Raw genomic sequence first — 20378 nt, forward strand, 5'->3', positions numbered from 1 at the left:
AGGCTTTGAACCCAGAGGGCCTGGAGACCGAAGGAAAGGTGTGTGCTCCCCATGCTCAACATGGTATGTGTTGGTAACAAAGGCATGACCACAGAGGGGAGAGACAGAGAAAAGAGAAGCACCTGTAGAGATAATGTTAGCTGGGAAAGCAGCACAGTTAAACAAAAGGCTCATCTCTGGCTTAGGAAGAGCAGATGGTCTGTAGGAAATAACACAAATGGTTGTGGCTTCAGGCAAAGCCAGCATGGAGGAACTCAAACTACATGCAGTGTCACATAACAGCAGATATTCCTGGAGGTCAGAGAAATAGCTGCTGTAACCAGAGCAGACAGTGGAGAATCACAGAATTGTAGAATGGCTGGAGTTGGGAGGAATCTCAAAGATCATTTAATTCTAGGAGAGTGCAAGAAAGGGAGATGGGGAAGGGGAACACAGCACAACACACTGAAAGACACTGGGTCCAAAAGACTTCCTGGATCCAAAATCATCTTGGGAGGGAGGGGAAGGAAGATCTGCCCAGACCTCTCAGCCAGAACACAGCAAAGACAAAGCCTTGGGGGCAAAATTCTGCCAGGAGAATAACTCTTTGAAGGGGGGAGGCTATAAATCACTGCCTGGTGTGTAAGAGGCATTCCAAATACCATTGGATGTGTCATCTCACACGTTTTTATCAGGTCACACACGAAGCGAGCTGATGGGGTTTTTGTTCTTGTTCGTGAAAAACAGGCTGCTTATAGAAAGGCTATTTGTGGAAAATAACTTCAGCTAGAATAAGCATGAGTCAATGTCATTTTGTGTAAATGGGAAGATCAATAAGAGCAGAAGCTGGACAGGTTTGGGAATCCAAGCACACAAACATAGAAAATGGACACTTTGTGAATCCAAAGGTGAAACCTTTGTCTAAAACTCCCTCCTGAGCTGGAGGGAGAGGCTGGCAGAGCAGAACGTTGGACAAGATGATCTTCAGAAGTTCCTTCCAACTTCAACCATTCTGTGATTCAAGCAAGCAAACAGCATACATACACTGAGGGCAATGTTTGGAACAAGTGGAATGCCTGCAAGGAAAGAAAAGAAAAAGCCCTAAGAAAAGTCTCCATTGAAAGATGAAGGAATACAGGGAGATAATGAAAACTGTGTGTAGTCTTTGGAGATTAACATACACTTTTCAGCCATGTAGTTCATGGGGTGCTTCTCAGCTCAGAGCTCATGAGATCTGAGCACACCCAGTCATAGTTTTCCAGAAGAACAATGACAATTTATGGCAAAGGTCCCATGGCCAGGACAGCCTGAAGACATGGGGACGGCAGCATCTTGCAGGGAGGAAAGTCTTCAGAGGTCTGCTGCACGTCAGGGGGCTGCAGGAAGGGAACTTGTCTGCACCTGAACTTGGGAGGAATCAACCCTGCTTCACCTTCAGAAAAGGTGCAAAGTATCTTTGTGAAGTATCTACATCTGATGAGAGAATGGAAGTTCAGCACTGAGTACTTGAAGAGCTTTAGAGGAAAGAAAAGTGGAAATCACAGTAAAACATAAATCCAGGCTTCCAAATGGAGACTGTGCTGGACAAACCAACTGTCCAGCCTTTGTAAGACACTTGCTTTTTTTTTCTTTTCAGCAGTGGGAATGACGCTGCTATCAGTTGCCTCGATCTCAGAAAACAACGTCCCACGCTGTGTTAACTTGGGAAGGAGCAGAGGGGAAAGATCAGGGAGCATCAGGAAGGGTCCTGGGAGACCTGGGGGACAGGCTGGCCCCAGCAACATCATTCCAGAGCAAAACACCAAGAGCTGTGATGTGCTGCAAATAGGAAACCAATTGTAGGGGCTGCTAATGGGAACTGGCAGCGCACAGGAGCTCTGAGACCAGAAGTGTGCCCACAGGGACCTCAGCCAGATACCCAGCAGTTCAGCCAGTCTCGGGTAATGACAAGTCATGAGTGTGGCAGAGAAGCCAAACTGGCCTTGGCAACAGCAGAAATGGTTTGTAATCTATGTGGGAAAATACTGATACCAAAGTACATTAGTGAGACCTGCTGGGTGGTGCACAGGGAGTGAGGAGCCTGCTGGAGGAGGGAGCTGCTTTGCTGTGGCACTGAGCCTGGCAAAGGGAGAGTCCAATGGAGGGGGCATGGCATTACATAGTCATTATGGAGAAGCAGAGCACAACAGGGAGGAGGCTCCTGCATGGGGAGCAGAGCCCTATGCCAGAGCATGGTGCTGTGAGCAAATGGTGTACAAGTGGCACCTTCATTTCGTTTTCCAATAACTGCACAGGTTTACAATTAAATCTGCAGTCATTGGAAATGTCTGTTTGCCTTTCTGCTAATTAAATTGCTTTTGATTTGCTACCAAACCTAACACGAGACAGGAGAGCTCAAGATAGGGTGGGGAGCAGCAGATCAGCACTCTGCTTCACAGAGCACATGCCTACACTGTGGTCTCACTAGGTTTGCAGAGCCACATCATGGCAAGTTTGGGAGCAGATGGCAAATGCAGCAACACACAAGCAAGCAACATGTCTGTGCCCACACACAGCAGTGTTTGCAGAAAGGGCAGGGTTCCTCTGGTGCTACAAACAGGCAAACTGCAGATGGGTGAACTTTGAGATGTATCCCAGGGCACATAGAATCATAGAATTGCTCAGATTGGAAAAGACCTTAAAGATCAAGTCCAACTGCAACCTAACCGTACTATCCTAACTCTAACAGCCCTCCACTAAATCATGTCCCTGAGTACCACATCTAGATGGTACTCAAACACATCCAGGGATGACCCAATGCCCGCACGGCTTACCTGGAGCTGATGCTTCCTCTCTTCACACCAGGTGTATCTGTCAGCAACAGCAGTCTGGGTGAATTTGATATAACCCTCAAAGGCATGTGGGAAAAGATCCCCTGTTACAGCAGAGCGTGTAATTGCTCAGGCACAGCCACTTAGGCAGAGTGGTTTGGGATGCTGTGGGAGCACACAGAGAGCAAAGGAAACAGAGTCCTGAGGATGCTGTGTCAGCACCCCTGCAAAGGGGCCTCAGCCCTCCAGAGGCTGGTCTGAAGCTTCCTGAGCATCTTGGCAGCCACACTCACTCAGCGCTGACCCCACTGTAGGACTTGGGCAGTGCTGCAGGCTCTGCAGCCCTATTGTCTCTGAGAAACCCATGAGAAAGAGCCTGAGTCTGGAAATATGTCAGAGGTAGGATTTGCTGCCTGCACTCTCCTTTCCCAGCTTGTTTTCCTCATTTTTGTGATCAAGAATAGCTTTCTTTGATAACCTTGGTTTCTTCTAGGCAACTGGTCTGGATAGAAGAATGACTTATGGAGCTCCAGCAAGTGCAAGGTGCACTGCTTCTCTGCTTCCAGAAGCTGCTCAGAAACCTTTAATCTCTGAGCAGTTTGGGATTCTGGGAAGAAGGCGTCCTCCACACCAGTCTGCAAAGGACAGAATGGGACATTCTCACCTCTGTGGCAAGGAAGCGATGATGCAGCTGGGCAGGAACAGGAGACTCCCTCCCTGACATGGAGCTCCTTTGGACTCAGCCCCTCTTCCTACTGTCAGCACACCCTCCATTTCCCCCCATGAGTGTATTTTGCAGCTGGAAGTCTCCTTTCCTCTGCCTCCCCACAACAGCCTTGGCCCTCTCCTGCTCTGCCTGCAGGCAGCTAGGAAGGCTGAAGGGTAGGGAGCAAGGTGTGAAGGGTAGGTCTTTTCACTGGTGTTGATCACAAGCCTAATTAATTATGGGATGGTCAGCAATTAACAAATATTCTCTGAGTGTTAGGTTCTCTGCTAGTGCTTTTTGGCTGAATTCTTGATTATTAGTGTCATTTCTTGGCCTGGGGAGCTCCAGGATTTCTGCTGGAAGGTCCTCAGGTCCTCTGGTCCAGGCCCTATCAGACCATGCTCTGCCAGGACTTGTCTGCTCAGTTTGGGCATCTTCAAGTGTAGGGATCCTAACACACTTTCGAAGACCCAATCAAGTGTGGGACCATCTTCATTATGAAAAAACATTTACTTTTGTCTAACAGAGATTTTCCATGTTACAGCTTGTGTCTGTTGCCCTTTGCCTTGCCATGCTGTACCCCCAGGCAAAGCCTGACTGCACCTTCTCCATGTCCTCCCTTTGAAGGACATGTTGGAGATAGCAGTCAGACATCTCTCCTGAAGGCCAACCCAGCCCAGCTCTCAGCCTCCCATTAGACATGCTGCGCTGCAGGCCCTGACCAGCTTAATGCCCCTTTCTCCCTCCCTCCCCGCTATACTTGCTGCATTAGCAATGGCCTTTCCTGCACTGTGGAGCCCCAGAGTGGGCCCTTCTTTCCAGGGGCACTTCCACAAGTGCTCCTTGAGCTGTAGCCACTCTTCATTAACTCGGACCAGGTTGCACTGGTTGTCTGCTGCATGTGGTGCACCTTGCTGCCCTCTGGCTGTGCAGCCCTGTGGCATGGGGTTAACCTTCCCAGGGGCAAGATTTTGCAACAGCTTTGGCTGAACATCAGGGGTTTGTACTTCCCTGTTTCTGTGGGCCACCGAAGCCTCTCTGAATGGCAGCAGTCTGCCAGCACATCCCAGAGCTTTGCTGTCCCCAAAGGGCACATTGTCACCAATACTGGGCACTGTAGGACTGACACATCTTCATGTGTGTCAGGAGATGCTGGCGCTGACAGCCTGGGAAGTCCCCAGCCATGTTGTTTCACACCTTCAGGTCACTAGACATGTCCCATTGGCTGCGTTGGGTCAGCCGGTCACAGAGCCAAAGCATTAAACCACACCCTGTTGTGATCCAAGTTGAAAATAACCGCATGACTTCCACCTCTGGAGGAAGCAGGAATGCCCAAAGCCTGTTGTATCCCCAGTGCCAGTGTCTCATGAAGTAATGGCCCAAAGGGCACCTTGCTGCCCCAGCAACAGTCAGTTCTCAGTTGGCATCATTAAAAGTTTCTTGACTTCTGCAGCCTCAACTTCTGAAAAGGGCTTGTTGTGCCACTGCAGTGCCTGGAGACAGGAGCTATATTTGCCCCTGAACAAACTTGGGAAGAAACACTGTTTATTCCTATGTGGGGCTCAGACCCAGCACAGAGGTGTCAATAGGCAGTAATTGGCAATTTAAGTGTGACTCACTCCTGACCAAGGAAAGTTCAGGTGGATTGTGCCTGTGCTGCAGTCATTGCCCACTGGCACAGATCCCCACAGGGAACAAATCCCAAGACAGATGGGCTGAGGGATGGCTCAGGTGGGCTGGCACAAGCCAGGTCCCATGTTCAGCAGCACCTGGGGAAGCCCATGGTCTCATCCCATGTGATCCAAGATGAATGGATGAGATCTGACTCCTGCTACAACAACCATTCCTCCGGCAACAGACAGTGATGCCCAGCACACAAAATAGGGCATCCATGAGGTTCTAACGTGTGGATGCTCTGTGTGGTTGGATATGCACCCATGAGGCGAGCTGCAGAGGTTTTAGGGTGTGGGATGGCTGAGAGCCTCCAGGTTATGAGCCTCTGGCAGGGCTTGGTTCATAGGGCTGGAACCAAAGGGTTGTTCTCATTACAGCCAGCACTGTGCTTAGTGCCAGATATGCTCCAATACATCATATTGTGAGAGGCAGACTGTGTTTTTGCAGTGGAAGTTTCCAGTATTTTTTGTGTATAGCAAAGGATAAGTAACCTACAAAGAAAACTCCTGAACAGAGTGAAGTTGATACTGGGGCGTTCCGACCTGGGTAAAACTGGCAGAGGAACTTGGGTAAAGGAGGGACAGAATGAGTGAAAATGTCCTTCTATCGCCACAGGAAGCCCAGAACTTACCCAAAGAAAATGGGTTGGTAACATGTAGCCATGGAAGCACAATGTAGCCATGCAAGTGTAATGTAGCCATGAAAGTATAATGTAGCCATGGAAGTATAATGTAGCCATGGGAGTGTAAATGTAGCCATGGAAGTGTAATGTAGCTATGGAACTGAAAGGTGGCTATGGAAGTGTACCATAGCAATAGCAACTGAAGCGATAAGAGCCAGGAAAAGCTTTACCTGCGCCGGACCCAGGGTATGTAACGGGCTGGATTTCACTGACCAGTTGTGCAATTTCTCCCTTGTCAGTAGGGGTGTGCACCCCTTATTGCAATAATGAATGAGCTGCTCTTCACAGACATCTTGGCCTGGTTGGAAATTTCTGATCTTTTTATTTTTGAATGGGAAAGAAAAAGAATAAATAAATAAAAATAGAAGTCAGGAGGATTAAACACCACGTGTGGCACAGAGACGGAGGCAACAAGCGTCGAGGCAAAGCCACGTGTGGGCCCAGCATTCTTGGGAGCACAGCTGGTTCTGAGCTGTTCCTGCCCAGACTGAGCAGGAGGGCAAACTCCTGCAGGAAGCACTGGGCTTCTTTCCAAAGAAGGCAGAGGTGATGCTGGCTCTGGAAGTCCCGGTGGAATCCCCTGCCCAGCCACTGCTGGGATGTGTCCAGCTCCAATTCTGCTCAGCACCAAGGCCGGGAGGGGAAATTTCTCAACCATATTTTCCCAGTCCCTGTGCTGGGGAAGGAGCAGCTGGGAAAATCCCGACGAGCTCAGTGCTGGGACAGACCCTGCCTACGTCCTTGCCAGCAGTGAGCAGCAGGGAGGCAGATCCGCTGGGGTGAGCTCACTGCGGGACCGCCCCGGGTTGTTTTCTTTCCGTCCGCAAACCCCAGCAGGACAGCAGGCGGCAGCACCTACCCAGACTCCCCAGATTCTCCCCAGAAGGTCACACCAAACTCTTGGGAAAGGTTCTGTTTATTTAGGCAAAAAAGGACGGACCGTGTGCTGGTGAAGCGGGAGAAGCCTCAGAGCCGTGATATGGGTAGCAGAGCAGCAGCCTGGAGCTTTGGCACATTAGTCTTGCTTTGTTTGGGAAGCAGCATCCATCAGCCATCCTGTGGAAAACAGCCGGGAGGTGTGAGCTGAGTGTTTGAGCTGGGAGGACAGCAGAGTGGGCAGGGTCTTCCTCCGCTCTCTGGGCTTCAGCCACCTCCAGGGATGAGTTTCTAGCCTACCCGTATGACTAAATGTGCACAGCTGTGATGGGAAACGAATGCTAGGGCTGCCCAGTGGGATGAAAGCCAGCATGTTTCGCATGGTGAGACACAAACCCCGATTTGCCAGCTTTACTGGTTCATTTCATTGCAGTCCTTTTGGTACGACCCAGTGTCCTGGCTCTTGCCATTGGATGTGGCAGCAGCCATTTCTCCATTTAGCAGGTTTTGGTTTGGGTGCCGCTGCCAACCAGGAGGCACCTGCATCTCCATTGCACCGCTGTGCTTCCCACTCCAAAAGAATCCATCCTACCTGTGTGTGTGCTCAAGCACATCTTCAAACAACTTGGCCTCCAGAGTAATTTGGGGAACTCATGATGGCCCCGTGTTAGGGTACCAAAGGGGGAATTTCCAGATGAGGATACATTGCAAATACTGTATTGCACTGTAGCAACTCACCTACACTTCATCAACGGTGCATTCCTCTGTGGAAATAAAGAGAAAGTCTGAGTGCAGGGCTGTGGTCTTGCCAGTCCCATTTAGCACCCACAGCAGGAGGCAGACAACCCAGGAACGTGAGCAAGACAGAAGTCACATTGTGCCAAGCCCCGCATCACCTCCTGGCTGGCCATACTACCAACCAGTCCCTGCCAGCCCACTCAGGCTCCCCGTGAGGACTGAGGAAGCCTTGTGGCTCCAAACACAGCACTTGGCCACACTCACCCTGTCTGGGCAGCATGGTGATCACCTCATCCGTGTAGTTCCGCTCCCTAGCAAGCTTCCTGAAGATCGCTGTGGCTGCAGGGCTCACCTCAGGGCTTCTGCCTGAAGGTAAGGAAGGAATTAGCTGCTGGCTGGGTGGGACAGGTGATGTCCTGGCACCAGGGCCCCCAAGCAGCCCAGTATCTCTTGGATCCCATCCCCACCCTTTCTGACCTCTCCTTGCAGCAGACCCCAGGTCTTAGCTCTGTTTCACCAGATGACTTACCAAGGCCGTGGATACAAGTGTACATATACGTGGATACAAGCACAGTGTGGAAACCTGAGACCCAGTCCTAAACTGCTGTTCCTTCCACTACCCCCTGCCTTGATCCACCTCCTAAACCAGAACTGGCACATGGGCACTTTCAGCACAAGGTGTCTCCATGTCCCATCACTCCCTTGCCCCTCATGCCCACATCCCCAGCTTGGCCACGCACTGTAGAGCCTCATCATGTGCAAGGTCCTTCCATCCTTCACCCTAGTTGCATAGATTACTGCATAGCTCTTGTAGTCAGTGTCCAGCACCTCCACCATTTTCTCGGCTTCCTCTGAAAAAGAACATGGAGCAAAGTGAAAGATTTGCTACATGCTCCTGAGATCTCCCATGCTGCAGAAGGACTAAAATGTCCATTCATTCATCCACCCAGCCCATATTTTTGCTGCATCCCCCCTCCTGGCTTTCCCTCTTGGTAAGGCTCCTCTAAAAGCCTGGGGATCATGGCACAGATCATGGCACAGATCAGCAGAGTGACCAGGACCTCGAGTGCAGGAAGGGCTGGGGGTGGCCACTATGAGCAGTAGAACAGCCTGGCCAATTTGGGACTTGCACTTGGGTAGGGGATGGGGAAGGCAATGCTGTTATGCCCCTGCAGGATCTCCCAGGTCCCAGGGACAATCAGTGTGCCTCTGATTCTGCCCACAACTCTGTCCCCACTCACCTGAGTAGTAGACTTCACCATCGTCACTGGTCTTCTTGAAGGTTGTCCCCCATTTTCTGCACCCCTTTGGGCTGCAAGGCAAGGAAGAATCCCCTGTTACACATCCTCAAGGTGTGCTCAGAGCCATCTGGTTTTGTCCCTGCTGCATTGAGGTTCCCCAGCCCAGGACACAAGCACTGCAGTTGGGGTCACACCTCCAAAACAGGAGATGCTGATAGAGGATGGTCTGTCCTGGGGAGAGCTGCCACCCATGCAGCAATTGGTGCCAGAGCAGGACAGAGGGAGCGGAACCTGTCACTTATATGGGGTAGCAGAGGAGACCTTCAGCTGCTGACAGCTGGTGCCCCAATTCAGTCTCCCTCCAGGTTTGTGGATGTAATGGGTAGGGGCACCTGGGTGGGCACCCACTAACCAAAGCCCAGGGAGAGAAGCACCCAGCACTTACTTGGGGACTGCATAGGAGACCTTCAGCTCGTCCTCTCCTAGGAAAGAGATTCTGGCCATTGCCATCTTCATCTTGTCCTTCTCACGCAGGAATAACTCGGAGTTGGAGGCCAGAGCAACAATATACCATTTCCCTGCAATCTGGCAGTAGGAATGGGCTGTGAGCCTGGAGGACCTGGCAGGATGTGTTCCTTTCTGGGCACCTGCACCCCGTACAGACATCTAACCCCCTGCTGCATCACTGTGCTGGGGCTGGGTGTGCAGTGCTTCCAGCTCTAGCTGCGGTGCCCCCAACTATCCCCAGCAACCAAAAGGTCCTCCCATCCCCACCCTGGTGAGCAGAGCCCACAGTCCCTTCCCCAACACTAGGCAGGTCACCTCGCTCCTGTCCGGCACTGTGGCAGCAGCCTCATTATGCAGCAAGCAGAGCAGGGCCAGCCCCAGGCTCAGCGCCAGCGTCCTCATCTCGTGCAGCCTCCGGCGTCACCACGGGATGTGGAGCGGTCCCGGTGCTGTTGGCTTTATAGGGCTGTACTCCCCCCCTTCACCCCCCCGTGCCCCCACACCGCGTGCTGTGCTGCACGGAGAGCGCTGCTATTGTTGGCATGGGGCGAGGTTGGCTGTGAGAGCTGAAACCATCCCAGGGTAAACACAGTCTTACGGAAAGAGGAAAGTGTTGCAAGGCCTGAGGAAGGGTCTGAGCAGTGGGGTTGCAGGACTGCTATTGCACCACAGCTGAAGATGAAGATTTTCTTGTTGAAGTCTCTTGTGACAGAACAAAGGAACTTCTTGTTTCCCGGCTGAGAACTGCCGGTAAAATCAGGAAGGTAATTCCCGGCACAGCGTCCACGGGCTGCCCCAGCACTGCAGTGACTGACGTCTGCCCCGAGGTCACTCCAGCTGTCAGCCCCACGCCTGGATGGCAGCGCAGGATGCCAGCGTGCTGCTGTCACGTGTGCCCTCCTGGCCAGGGTATGCTGCCCCTCTGCCCTGGCTTCTATGGGCTCCAGAGTTCCAAAGGGCTCATGTTGCATCCTCACAAGCCCCACACCCAGGTGTGCGCTGAGGGACCCAACTTCCTCAGCCACCACATGCTGAGTTATGCAGAGGGGATGGAGGCACGGTCCTACCGCCCCCACAGCTCTTTGCCAGTGGGTAGATGGGGCGGTGGGTGGCAGATAGATGTGGGGGCCATGATTAGACTTGGGGCTGCCCTTTGCCCACCTGTGCAGGGAGCTGGGTCTCATGGGGGCTGCATGCTGCCCACTCTGCCCAGCTGGGCTCCCCACACTTGTGTGGGCTCTGCAATCCACACAGCAAAGGATCCCCCAGGCTGCCCTGTGGTGTTGGAGGGATGGGTTTGGTGCAGGGCTGCTGGCAGCACCCCCAGCCCTGACAACAAAAGCACTGAGCTCAGGGCCAGCTTCTGCACATGTTTATTTTGATCAGAGAGGTGTGCTCACAGCACGGAGCAGCAGGACTGGGAGGGTGGGAAGGGGCAGCATGGAGCACTCATTGAGCTGCCAGGGACACACAGCCTTGTGTCAGCCCCTCAGCTGCGGGGAGGCAGGATGGATGGACAGATAGATGGGGTCAGTAGGCACTTGGAGGGGCTGCACATCCTTGCTCATCCTGTGCTCACTTGCCAGTCTTGGTGCACCGATCTGTTCAGTGGGAGGAGAGGGATGAGCACGGCTCACACTGTGTCCCCGTGGAGTACCCCCACACAGAGTGGACATGAATGCCACCTCCCTCCTGGCACTCACCTGAGTGCGGCAGCACGACCAGCATGTCCTCAGTCAGGCCCATGGAGTGGGAGAGCTCCTTGAACTTCTGCAGGAGATGTGAGCTCATGTCCCGATTCCTTGCTGCAGGTGGAGACCAAAGCAGGGGCTGTGAGCAAGGGGCCCTACAGCCAGCATCACACCTGGGGGTGGTCTCCCAGTGGGACCCCTAGGATGGGCAAAGCACTAGGGGATGAAGTGCAGGATGGGCACTGGTCACCTCTGTAGCCAGCAGAAAAGGATGGAGACCCACCCTGGTGGCTGTGCACCCCCCATACAGCCCCAGCAGCCCTGGGGGTCTGCAGCTCTAGTGGCATGCTGCAGGTGGGGGGTTAGTTCAAAACGGTGCTAACTGGAGATACTGGTAACTGGGGATATGGCCAATGTCATGTTTTGTTCACTCCAAAATGGACTCTTTGACATGGGTAGGTTCTGGCACACCAGGTGCTGAAGCAGTGGCCCTGGGTGGCAATGGGGGTCCCAGCCCTGCAGCCCCCCATGGGACAGACACCCACTGTAGAGCTGCAGCGCGGTGCTGGGCTTCTGGCTGTCCTTCAGCTTGGAGTACACGATGGCATAGTGCTCGTAGTCTGTGTCCATCACACGCAGATCCCTCTTCTCTCCCTTTTCTAAAAGATCCCAGAGAGCACCCAGTCAGGCCGTGGCTGCACTGGGATCTGGGAAGGTGCCACACAGAGCCAGCAGCCGTGTGCAGTTATTGGTGGAGGCAGAGGAGCCAACCCAGCTCCTGCTGCCCCTGGGCACAGCGGGCAGGTGCTGCCCACACATACCTGTGCTGACGTAGTGCCCTGCCTGCCCAGTGCTCTGGAACAGCATCATGATCTTTCTGCACTCTTCTGGCCTGGAAGGGGAAAATTGAAACAGCGAATGAGGCTGGGAGCCAGCGGGTGGCACGCCAGGCAGTGGGACATGCAGGGCCGTGCAGCCCACAGCCTGGAGGGCACCACTGCAACGGGACTCACAGCGGGAGGACTGTCTCCATGGTCATGTGTCCCTCCGGCGTGAAGCTGACGGCGGTGACAGACGATGTCATCTTGTCCTTCATGCTCAGGAACACGGGGCAGTTGGAAACAGCTGCCATGAGGTGCCACATCCCTGCAAACTGCAGCAAGCCATCACTGCCAGGGTTTGGGGAAGATCTGGGGAGTTACTACCTGCCAGGGGGACCTATACCCACCGTGGGGTCCTGTCAGCCTGTGGTGGAAGACCTGCCACCCCAACATGGCGACCCACTACCCACCACTGGGACCTGCCACCTGCCTGGGGGACCTGTACCCACCAGAGAGCCCTATCAGCTGATGGTAAGGGAGTTGTCAGCTGCCATAGGGACTTTCCACCCCATTGCAGGGACCTGTCATGTAGTGTAGGGACTTGTCACCTGCCCTGGGGGACCTGTCACCCCGAGGTAGGGACCTGTCACACTGTCACATGCCATGGGGACCTGCCATCCCACTGCGGTAACCTGCCATCTCCAATGGGGACCTGCCTTTCTTCGCAGGGACCTGTCATATGTCATGGGGACCCACTGTTCTCTGCAGGGACCTGCCTCCTGCTGTAGAGACCAGCCAAACCTAGTAGGGGGACCTGCCATCTCCCTGCATGCAGAACACTCCTGCCCTGTGCCATGGAGGTGAGCATGGGATCCAGCCCATGTTCCTTGGGGCAGCCCTGCAATCCCAGGGCCAGCATAGCCCCAGGGTGTGGTATTCCCACAGCAGGGCCAGCACAGTAGTCCAGCACTGGTCTGGTTGTGCATAGGTACCCACAGCCTCACAGCAGCGGCTCTGGAGAAGACTCAGAGGTGAGATCAGGGGGTACCTGGGGATGCAGCTCTGCCACCCTGCCCCAGCCCAGGCACTCTGGCACCCTATGCCATTACCTTCTCGGTGTCAAAGTCCAGCTGCACAGGGACCTCAGCCCCTGCCCGCAGCAGGCAGAGCAGGGTCAGCACCAGGCTCGGCAGCACTGCTGTCATCTTCACTTTAGGTCTGGATGCTACAGGAGAGGCTGCATGGTGCTGCCTTTCCTTGCACCTACCTTTATAGCCCCCACTGCTGGCAGCACCCCCCACCCACCCCACTTTATGCAATAGGTTACACAAGAGCAGTGATAAGTTGTCCCCATATTAGGTGACAGCTTTGGCCCTTTCCCAGTCTAATTGCTCTGTCCCAAATGAATGCAGCGTTGTGCATTCTGTGCCACCTGTGCCAAATTGGGTCCAGGGAGGGGGCCATGGGTGGAGAGGCGTCCCCTGGCTTCCCTCCCAGGATCCGGCTGTGTCAGGATGGGGAGAGCAGTGGGATGGGGCTTCAGCCTGCGGTCAGTCTGCAGCCTGCTGCCACTGGGTGCAGACCCCGCTCCAGGGCAGGGCTCAGGGTCACAGCACAGGGAGCACTGGGGCAGCTGGGACATCTGCTGCTCAGGGCCATTGCTCTTGTTTGTGTCCATCTTCCTGCTGTGGTTTTGGAGATCCTCCCTGTGATCACTCACTGCCACATGCCCACACAACCGACCTACTCTCCAGAGAGGAAGCAGAGGCAGGGAGGCTGGCGTGGCCAATGTGGCAAATAGGATCTGATCCCCACGGCTGGTGTCAGTCCTTCTCAGCCCTGGGACCCCTTTGTCCCAGACTGGGCAGGTTTTTTGGCCAGGCAGCACCATGTAGTGCATACAGGGTACAAACCCACCCCCTCCCCTGCGCTGCAGTGCCTCCCAAACTAAATTAAGCGGGACCCCGGGAAGGCCTACTGGGCCCCCACTCTACAACAACCAGACACGAGCAGGGGAACAGTGGTTTATATGGGCTTCAATAAGGATGGGTAGATATGCAGGGTGCAAAGCCAGGAAGTAAAGGTGGATGTGGCACTGGGTCAGGATGGGATGGCTGTCGGCTCATGGTGCCCTTGGAGCTCCATCCAGCAGCAGCCTGCATGGGAGAGAGGAGAGACAAGTGCTGCTGTGATGTTGGAGGGGTGGGGGGTGTGTGGGGTGTCAGTACCTCTGCCAGCCCCACGCCCCCCATGCAGGGCCACCCCAAAGGGAGATGGGTGACGCCCCAGTGAGAGCTGAGCATCTCCATGGGCTGACGGCACCAGGGCTCTGCAGGGCGGAGGCAGCGCTGGGAACCCCCCAGCACCCAGCAAGGGCAGGACTCACCTAGGCAGCATCTGCCATGCACTTGTCTGCAGAAAGAAGAAAAGCAGAGATCACTTCACCATGGGTACAGGCACTACTGGCCCGGGATCTGCTACAACTCCTCAAGGGCCTCCACCTCCTCCCTCCATTCCTATGGGCTGAGCGTGGCCAGGAGCCACTGTGAGCTGCCCACCCTTACCAGTCTGGGGCAGGATGAGGATCTCCTCATCTTTCAGGCCCTGCTCCTGGGAGAACTGCATGAACCTCTCCAGGCGCTGGGGTGCAAGCTCCTTGGTGCGGCCTGTGGTGAGAGCAGGGTGAGGGCAGCCCCGGGGAGGCAGGGGAGAGGGAGCCCGGAGCTGCTGTCCCACCACCCCCTCCTGCAGGACGGATCCCCTCTGAGGAAAGCCCGGGGGTCTCAGCAGAGGGAGGGCAGCGTGAGGACGTACTGTAGAGCAGCACCATGTTGGAGGAGCCGGTGCTCTTGGAGATCTGGGTGGCCACCAGGGCATACTCATCATAGTTGGTCTCCACCACACGGATGTCATGGTTGCTGCCCCAGCCTGTGGGGATGGAGAAGGCACCGCTCAGCCCAGTGCTGAGCCTGGGCCCCCAGCCCTGAGGGCCACATCGCTGCCCCACTGCAGGGTTGGGACAAGGGCCCAGAGGCTCACGTGGGTTGGTGTAGCTGAACCGCCCGGGCTGCTCCGTCCGGATATAGAGACTGTTCCTCTTCTCGCACTGATCACCCCTGCAGAGCAGCACAGGGACATCAGCAGGACCACAGGGGGGTGAGGGGATGGGGGTTGGAGCTCAGCACCCCCAGCACCCACCCAGCAGCCCCCAGCACCACGCTGTGCTCCCACAGCTCCCCGCCATACTTGGGGTAGGTGGAGGTGACCTCCATGTTGCCATCAGCAGTGACAGCGATGTCTGTGGTACACATCTTCATCAGGTGCTTCTTGTCCTTGAACCAGTTGGAGTTGGAGGCCAGGCCGATGCTGTACCATCTCCCTGCGAGCTGCACACAAACTGCTCAGCGCTGGGCAGGAGGGCTGTGCCTTGCTAACGGAGCACCTTGCTGCCCTCCCCATCACCCCCAGCCCTGTGTTGCCATTTACATCCATTCATGGCGCTCAGAAGGGGCTGGGACCGCAGTTCAGCCCCAGCTGGGGCCGGCACAGACATGCCCCCTTCCCCACTACATCTCTGGGGCATCTGTGCCACCCAGACCACCCCGGAGGCTCCTTGTAGGACCCGGCAGTACAGCCCATACCCCAGCTTGGTGGGACTCCAGTTCTGGGCTGGACCCTTCTCCCTGCTCCCAGGGCAATAGGGCCCCCAGCCCACCAGTGCCCCCCTTGCTGCATATTCTTGGAGAGATGAGCCCCCCCCACACCCCGGCCCCATGCAGGAAGGCTGGCCAGGTTCGATCACCTTGTCCTGCTGGAAGTCAGCTTGCACAGGAATGCTGTTCTGAGCGTGCAGAGCCCCAAGCAGGGCCAGCCCCAGGATGCTGATCAGTGTGGCTTGCATGTCGCCAGCTGAGCAGAGCTGAGCGGAGCGGGAGCTGCAGGCAGTGCTGGACGCAGAGCTGAGCCCCTATTTATGGACAGGCAGCGCAGCGGCCCCAGGGGGCCAGCGAGGCAGGCAGGCCAGCCCTGTCTCCCCCTGTGCCGTTATGCAAGCAGGAGCAGGGGCAGCAGCTGAATCCAAAGGGCAGGCTGGGAACCTGCGAATTTTTCCTTCCTGTTGATATTACATGTTTGCCTCGGGGTGCCAAACTGCTCTGCAGCACAAACACAGCTGGCGGCCAGTTCTCTGACTATCCCTGCCCCAGGGCTGCACAGCACGGGGTCTGGGGGAAGAGAGGCAGCCATGGACAGAGCATGGGGACGCCAGGGGTGCGCAGCACCAGGGATCAGATCTTGCTGCCTTCCCCCACCTTGCAGAAAAACCACATTCAGACCCAGAGAGGGGCCTAAGCACAGCACCAAGTGCCTGCCAGGTCCTGATCCAATCCATGGGATCAGTGGGTACCTTTGGGTACACCCATGGGAACCCACTGCCTTGTTCTGACCCCTTCCCTACATAGCTCCCAGCCAACAACACGCAGTCAGACTCCCTGTGTTACCCCACACCCTGATCCAGGAGCAGCCGTCCCTTGGCTCGGGGCTGCAGCAGAGTGAGGGCTGGGGCTGATCCCTGCTGTTACCAGCAGCCCTGTGGGGCTGGGCAGGACTGCACGGAACAGAGCACCAGGCAGGTCGTGCTGCCCTGGGGCCGTGGCTCTGGCAGGTGCCCACTGCCAGCCTGCGGCTCTCCCTGCATTGCAGCCCTGCCAAGGCTCTTTACATAAGGAGCGTGTTTTCATAGCAGCTGTTTTTTTCCTCTCGGCAGCCCACCCTGCCCGGCTGCCTGAGCACATTCCCTTCTACGCATCCAGCTGCGAGCCAAGCCTGTGCTGCACAGCATGTGCTGGGGGCTGGGCTGGCTCTGCTGCTGCGGATTTATTAAAACAAAACAAAAGCTGAGCTGGGCAGGACTGAGCATCACGAAAGCATCCCAGGCCTCCGCGTGCCACTCTCAGCCCAGGGCTGAGCACACCCTTGGTTGTTGTGGGTGCACACCATGGGCCCCTCGGGGTGCGGGATGATGGGGAGAGCTCTCTCCACTAGGAAATGGCAGAGACGCTGAGGAAGCCACAGGGTCCCAAGGGGTCGATGCCAGATGGCTGCAGGCCAGGCTGGAAGAGCCCATGGCTCCCATGGCCAAGCCGTGCTTCCACCGTGATGCTGCCACTTCTGGGGAGCAGCACCACCCTGGGTGAAGCGAGCTGTACCGGGTGGCCCAGGCCCACAGTGCCCCGACTGCCCTGACTGCCCTGACTGCCCGGCAGCGGGCTTGGCGGGCAGCCTGGCGGCTTTGTGAGCATGGCCAGACATGGCTGCCCCACACGTGGGCAGCGGGACAGCAGCTGGCTTTGTACGGGTCACGTGGCGGATCCTTACATAAGGCCCCGATAAACAACATGTGTTACCAGTTTCCGCTAAGATTGCAAAACGTCGGTGCTGGGGGCAGAGGGCTGCTCCCACCCCAGGGCTGCAGACCAGTTTGCTGTGGGGGGACTGAGGGAGCTTTACAGCCTCCTGCTGCCTCAGCAGAAACAGGTGGGGGCTCCTCTCAGGCTGTGCCCCTTCCCTCCAGCTCCAGCCTGCATTGGGAGTTTGGAACCAAAGCAGCCCTGACAGGCTGAACGTGTGTCAGGCTGTTGGGGGCCCTGAGCCCCGAGGGTTAACCCTACAGCCCTCAGGCTGTGTGGAGGACAGCTACAAGGCTGCATTTTCCTCCCCTGAGGTCCCTGGTGGGAAGAGCTGACCCACTGCAGGTTCCCAGTGCACCCCAAGCCCACCAGCCCCAGGGCACCAAGTCCTGTGAGCTGCCCAGGCCACACTGCTGCAAGCCATCAGGCATTCTGCCTTGCCTAGACACAGAGGTTTTCCTCGTGTTTATTGGGATGTTGCTGGTTGCTGCAGGGCATGGGGCAAAGGGCACAGAGCTGTGGGGTGACACAGCCAGGCTGGAGGAACAGGGGAGCCCAGGGCGTGCTCCAGCACTGCAGAGCAGCAGCAGGGTCTGGCCAAGCCCCAGCTGGTCCCTGTGTGGTCCTGTCCACAGGCGTCTGCACGAGGTGAGAGATCAGTGCTGGGCAGGTCCTGGAAATACTGCCTCCATCTACAGCTCTGTTTCTGGAAGGGAAGGGAAGATGCTGAGGGGTTGGGGCAGAGCCCAGTGCCGGGGTTGGGACTCACCTCTGGCTCCCCAGGCACCAGCAACAAACGGTGGAGCCATCTCCAGGAACACCCATGTTGTCTCCATCCCAGGATGCCCCACCCCAGACCCTCATCCCGGTGCAGACACCACTAAGCCCAGCTGGACCCACGTAGGGGCCAAACGGGGCTCTCCTTTGCCAACGTGAGGGTGACAGCCATGCTGGGTGATGCTCTGCCACCTCCCAGCCCCACACTGGGTCACAGAGGGACCCCTGCCATGTGCTGGGCCAGCACTGCAGGGCAGGGCTGTGGCACTGTGGGGCCATGCTCACCATCCAGGATGTGGAAATCGTCAGCAGAGTCGCAGAACCCTGTGAGAGAGAAGGACCAGGGCCGTCACCTGCCCTGTGCAGGTCACGTACCCACACCCTTGTGGATGTGCCCTCCCCTTCCTGCCCTGCTGGTATCAGACCACAACCTGTATCAGACCACAGCCGGTACCAGACTGCAGCCGGTACCAGGCACCTCTGGCTGCCCCCCCTCCTGGCAGCCGCGTGGCACCCACCATATGTGGGGAAGTAGTGGGTCACATCCTCACTCAGGCCCACGGCTCTGGCACGCTGCTCAAACTTGTCCACTATGGCGTCACTGAGCTGAACGCTGCGGCCTGCGGGGAAAAGCCACCATCAGAGCTCTGCTGCCAGCCCCGCTCCTTGCAGCAGGCATGGTGTGGGGCACAGGCATCCACTGCCCCATGACAACCCACCGTAGAGCTTGACGGAGAGGCCTTGGCTGTCCTGGTAGTAGATGATGGCATAGCTGCGGGGGTCCACCTCTCCCACCGCCACCTCCATCCTGCTGTTGTAGCCACGGCCTATGGGGGACATTGGGGCAGGTGTGTCCCAGTTGGGCACCGTCCTGGGACCTCGTGTCACCACCAGAGGGCACGAGGGGTGTGACTGGGCACCAAGGGCCCACACATCTCCATGGCACTTCGGATGGCAGCACAGCACAGGGACACAATCGGACCCCAGAGGTGGCTCAGTGGGAAGCACTGGGGGAAGACACTGGTGCCAAAGTCCCATGGGAACAGGAGGGGCCCACTCCACGTTGCCCACCTCTCACAGTGAAGTGCCCATGGGCTCCTGCAGGGACGTAGCGCTGCTTGATCTCCCAACACTGCCCATCCCTGTGCAGGGAGAGAAGCACAGTGCAGGGCAGGCTGCAGCTGGACCCCAGTTCTGCCCTTCCAGCTTGTACATGGAATGTGTTTTCTCAGGTTTACTCCACTGGGCACTGATGTAAGGGGATGCCTGATAACTGCCATGCCAGCCACCCCTACCCCTCCTTGCAGCTCCTATCCCTGACACCCCACAGCTGCATCACCCCACGGCCATCCAGTACTCACAGACAGCCAGACATCAGCTGTGCTGCCACTGTGAGACCCTCAGGAAGCAATCCCTGTGCAGGTGGCCATGGAGCAGCCACACACCTGCTTGGTGCCCCAGTCTCCCCAGGATGCCTGTACCATATCCCACCTGGGCACCCTAAGTCCACCCTTGATGGCAGCCCCGTGGCGTGCAGGGTGCTGGGTTCACCATGATCAGGACTGCTGGTACAGAACATCCCAGAGATCCCCTTGCACAGCTTCAGGGCAGCCCTCCCCGCTCGGAGCCCACCGCCAGGTGCTGGCCCTGCTCTACCCCATCCATCAGCAGCCGGCGTCACTCACAGCTTCCTGAAGGTGCTGATGGCCAGGCTCTGCCCATCTGGGACGGCCACCGTCATTGCCGTGGCCTCCAGCCGGTGGCCGTTCTCTGCCAGGTAACTGCAGCGGGACGCCGTGCCGACCAGGAACCACCTCCCAACCAGCTGCACAGCACCGGGTGGGCACCGTCATCCGGGCCCCGGGATACCCCGGTCCAGGGCTGCTGCAGCACCCGCTCGGATGTTTCACGTTGCCCCCCTTGCTCAGCGCTGCTGCCCGCAGCCCGGCCCCGCGCCTGGCGCTCCGCAGGACCCTCATTCAGGAGCAGCGGCGTGACGGGGTGCCCAGGACGTCGCCCCGCAGCACCGCCCCGCAACCCCGCGAGCGCCAAGAGCCCCGCGGAGCTTCACCGGCACCCGGGAACCGGGCGGAGAGAAACCGGGCAGAGCCGGGCTGCGGCGGGATGGGACGGCTGCGGGACCGGGCCGGAGAGGGGAGCGGCGGGGGGCACAGCGGGGGGCACAGCGGGGAGCAGCGGGGGGCACCGCGCAGCCCGGCCTCACCTCGCTAAGGCTGAGCTGCCCCTCGGGCACCACTTGCTGTAGCGCGCTGCGGGCAGGAGGCGGCCGCCGCCCCGATCCGTGCGGCACGGCCAGCAGCAGAGACAGAGACAGCAGCAGCACGGAGCGCGGGGCGGACATGGCGCGGCGGGGACACGGGAGGCGGAGAGCCGGGAACAGCCGGGCGGACACGGGGTCACGGCACAGGGGTCACGGCACAGGGGTCACGGGGTCAGGGCACAGGGGT

The 20378-nt window shown here is 57.1% G+C and overlaps 4 protein-coding genes across 6 annotated transcripts; all 4 read right to left on the reverse strand.

Annotated features, from left to right (window-relative positions):
* Nucleotides 1-6753: 6753 nt before the first annotated feature.
* On the reverse strand, nt 6754-9670 carry LOC140260473 (extracellular fatty acid-binding protein). Its single transcript, XM_072352886.1, has 7 exons — nt 9529-9670; nt 9152-9291; nt 8707-8777; nt 8206-8316; nt 7730-7831; nt 7466-7491; nt 6754-6907 (listed from the first exon to the last, which is right to left on the reverse strand). The coding sequence occupies exons 1-6, from the start codon at nt 9613-9615 to the stop codon at nt 7466-7468; spliced, it is 537 nt and encodes a 178-aa protein (XP_072208987.1). The 5' UTR covers nt 9616-9670; the 3' UTR covers nt 6754-6907.
* Nucleotides 9671-10570: 900 nt separating this feature from the next.
* On the reverse strand, nt 10571-13056 carry LOC140260443 (lipocalin-15-like). 2 transcript variants are annotated; one of them, XM_072352818.1, is made up of 6 exons: nt 12835-13056; nt 11918-12057; nt 11726-11796; nt 11450-11563; nt 10917-11018; nt 10571-10814 (listed from the first exon to the last, which is right to left on the reverse strand). In XM_072352818.1, exons 1-6 carry the CDS (start codon nt 12928-12930, stop codon nt 10789-10791), a joined length of 549 nt encoding a protein of 182 aa, XP_072208919.1. In that variant the 5' UTR covers nt 12931-13056; the 3' UTR covers nt 10571-10788. The 2 variants fall into 2 exon arrangements, with proteins under 2 accessions (XP_072208919.1, XP_072208920.1); XM_072352819.1 differs by lacking the exon at nt 12835-13056 and adding an exon at nt 12133-12209.
* A 679-nt stretch (nt 13057-13735) lies between these two features.
* Nucleotides 13736-15686, reverse strand: LOC140260441 (lipocalin-like). Its single transcript, XM_072352817.1, has 7 exons — nt 15528-15686; nt 14972-15111; nt 14765-14841; nt 14540-14653; nt 14290-14391; nt 14112-14137; nt 13736-13881 (listed from the first exon to the last, which is right to left on the reverse strand). Exons 1-6 carry the CDS (start codon nt 15624-15626, stop codon nt 14112-14114), a joined length of 558 nt encoding a protein of 185 aa, XP_072208918.1. The 5' UTR covers nt 15627-15686; the 3' UTR covers nt 13736-13881.
* Nucleotides 15687-17567: 1881 nt separating this feature from the next.
* C8G (complement C8 gamma chain) lies at nt 17568-20377 on the reverse strand. 2 transcript variants are annotated; one of them, XM_072352816.1, is made up of 7 exons: nt 20135-20377; nt 19596-19735; nt 18982-19052; nt 18630-18737; nt 18429-18530; nt 18196-18234; nt 17568-17839 (listed from the first exon to the last, which is right to left on the reverse strand). In XM_072352816.1, the coding sequence occupies exons 1-7, from the start codon at nt 20270-20272 to the stop codon at nt 17826-17828; spliced, it is 612 nt and encodes a 203-aa protein (XP_072208917.1). In that variant the 5' UTR covers nt 20273-20377; the 3' UTR covers nt 17568-17825. The 2 variants fall into 2 exon arrangements, with proteins under 2 accessions (XP_072208917.1, XP_072208916.1); XM_072352815.1 differs by lacking the exon at nt 17568-17839 and having other exon boundaries at nt 17998-18234.
* Nucleotide 20378: the final 1 nt, after the last annotated feature.

The sequence above is a fragment of the Excalfactoria chinensis genome, chromosome 18 (assembly GCF_039878825.1).
Source record: "Excalfactoria chinensis isolate bCotChi1 chromosome 18, bCotChi1.hap2, whole genome shotgun sequence".
NCBI lineage: Eukaryota > Metazoa > Chordata > Aves > Galliformes > Phasianidae > Excalfactoria > Excalfactoria chinensis.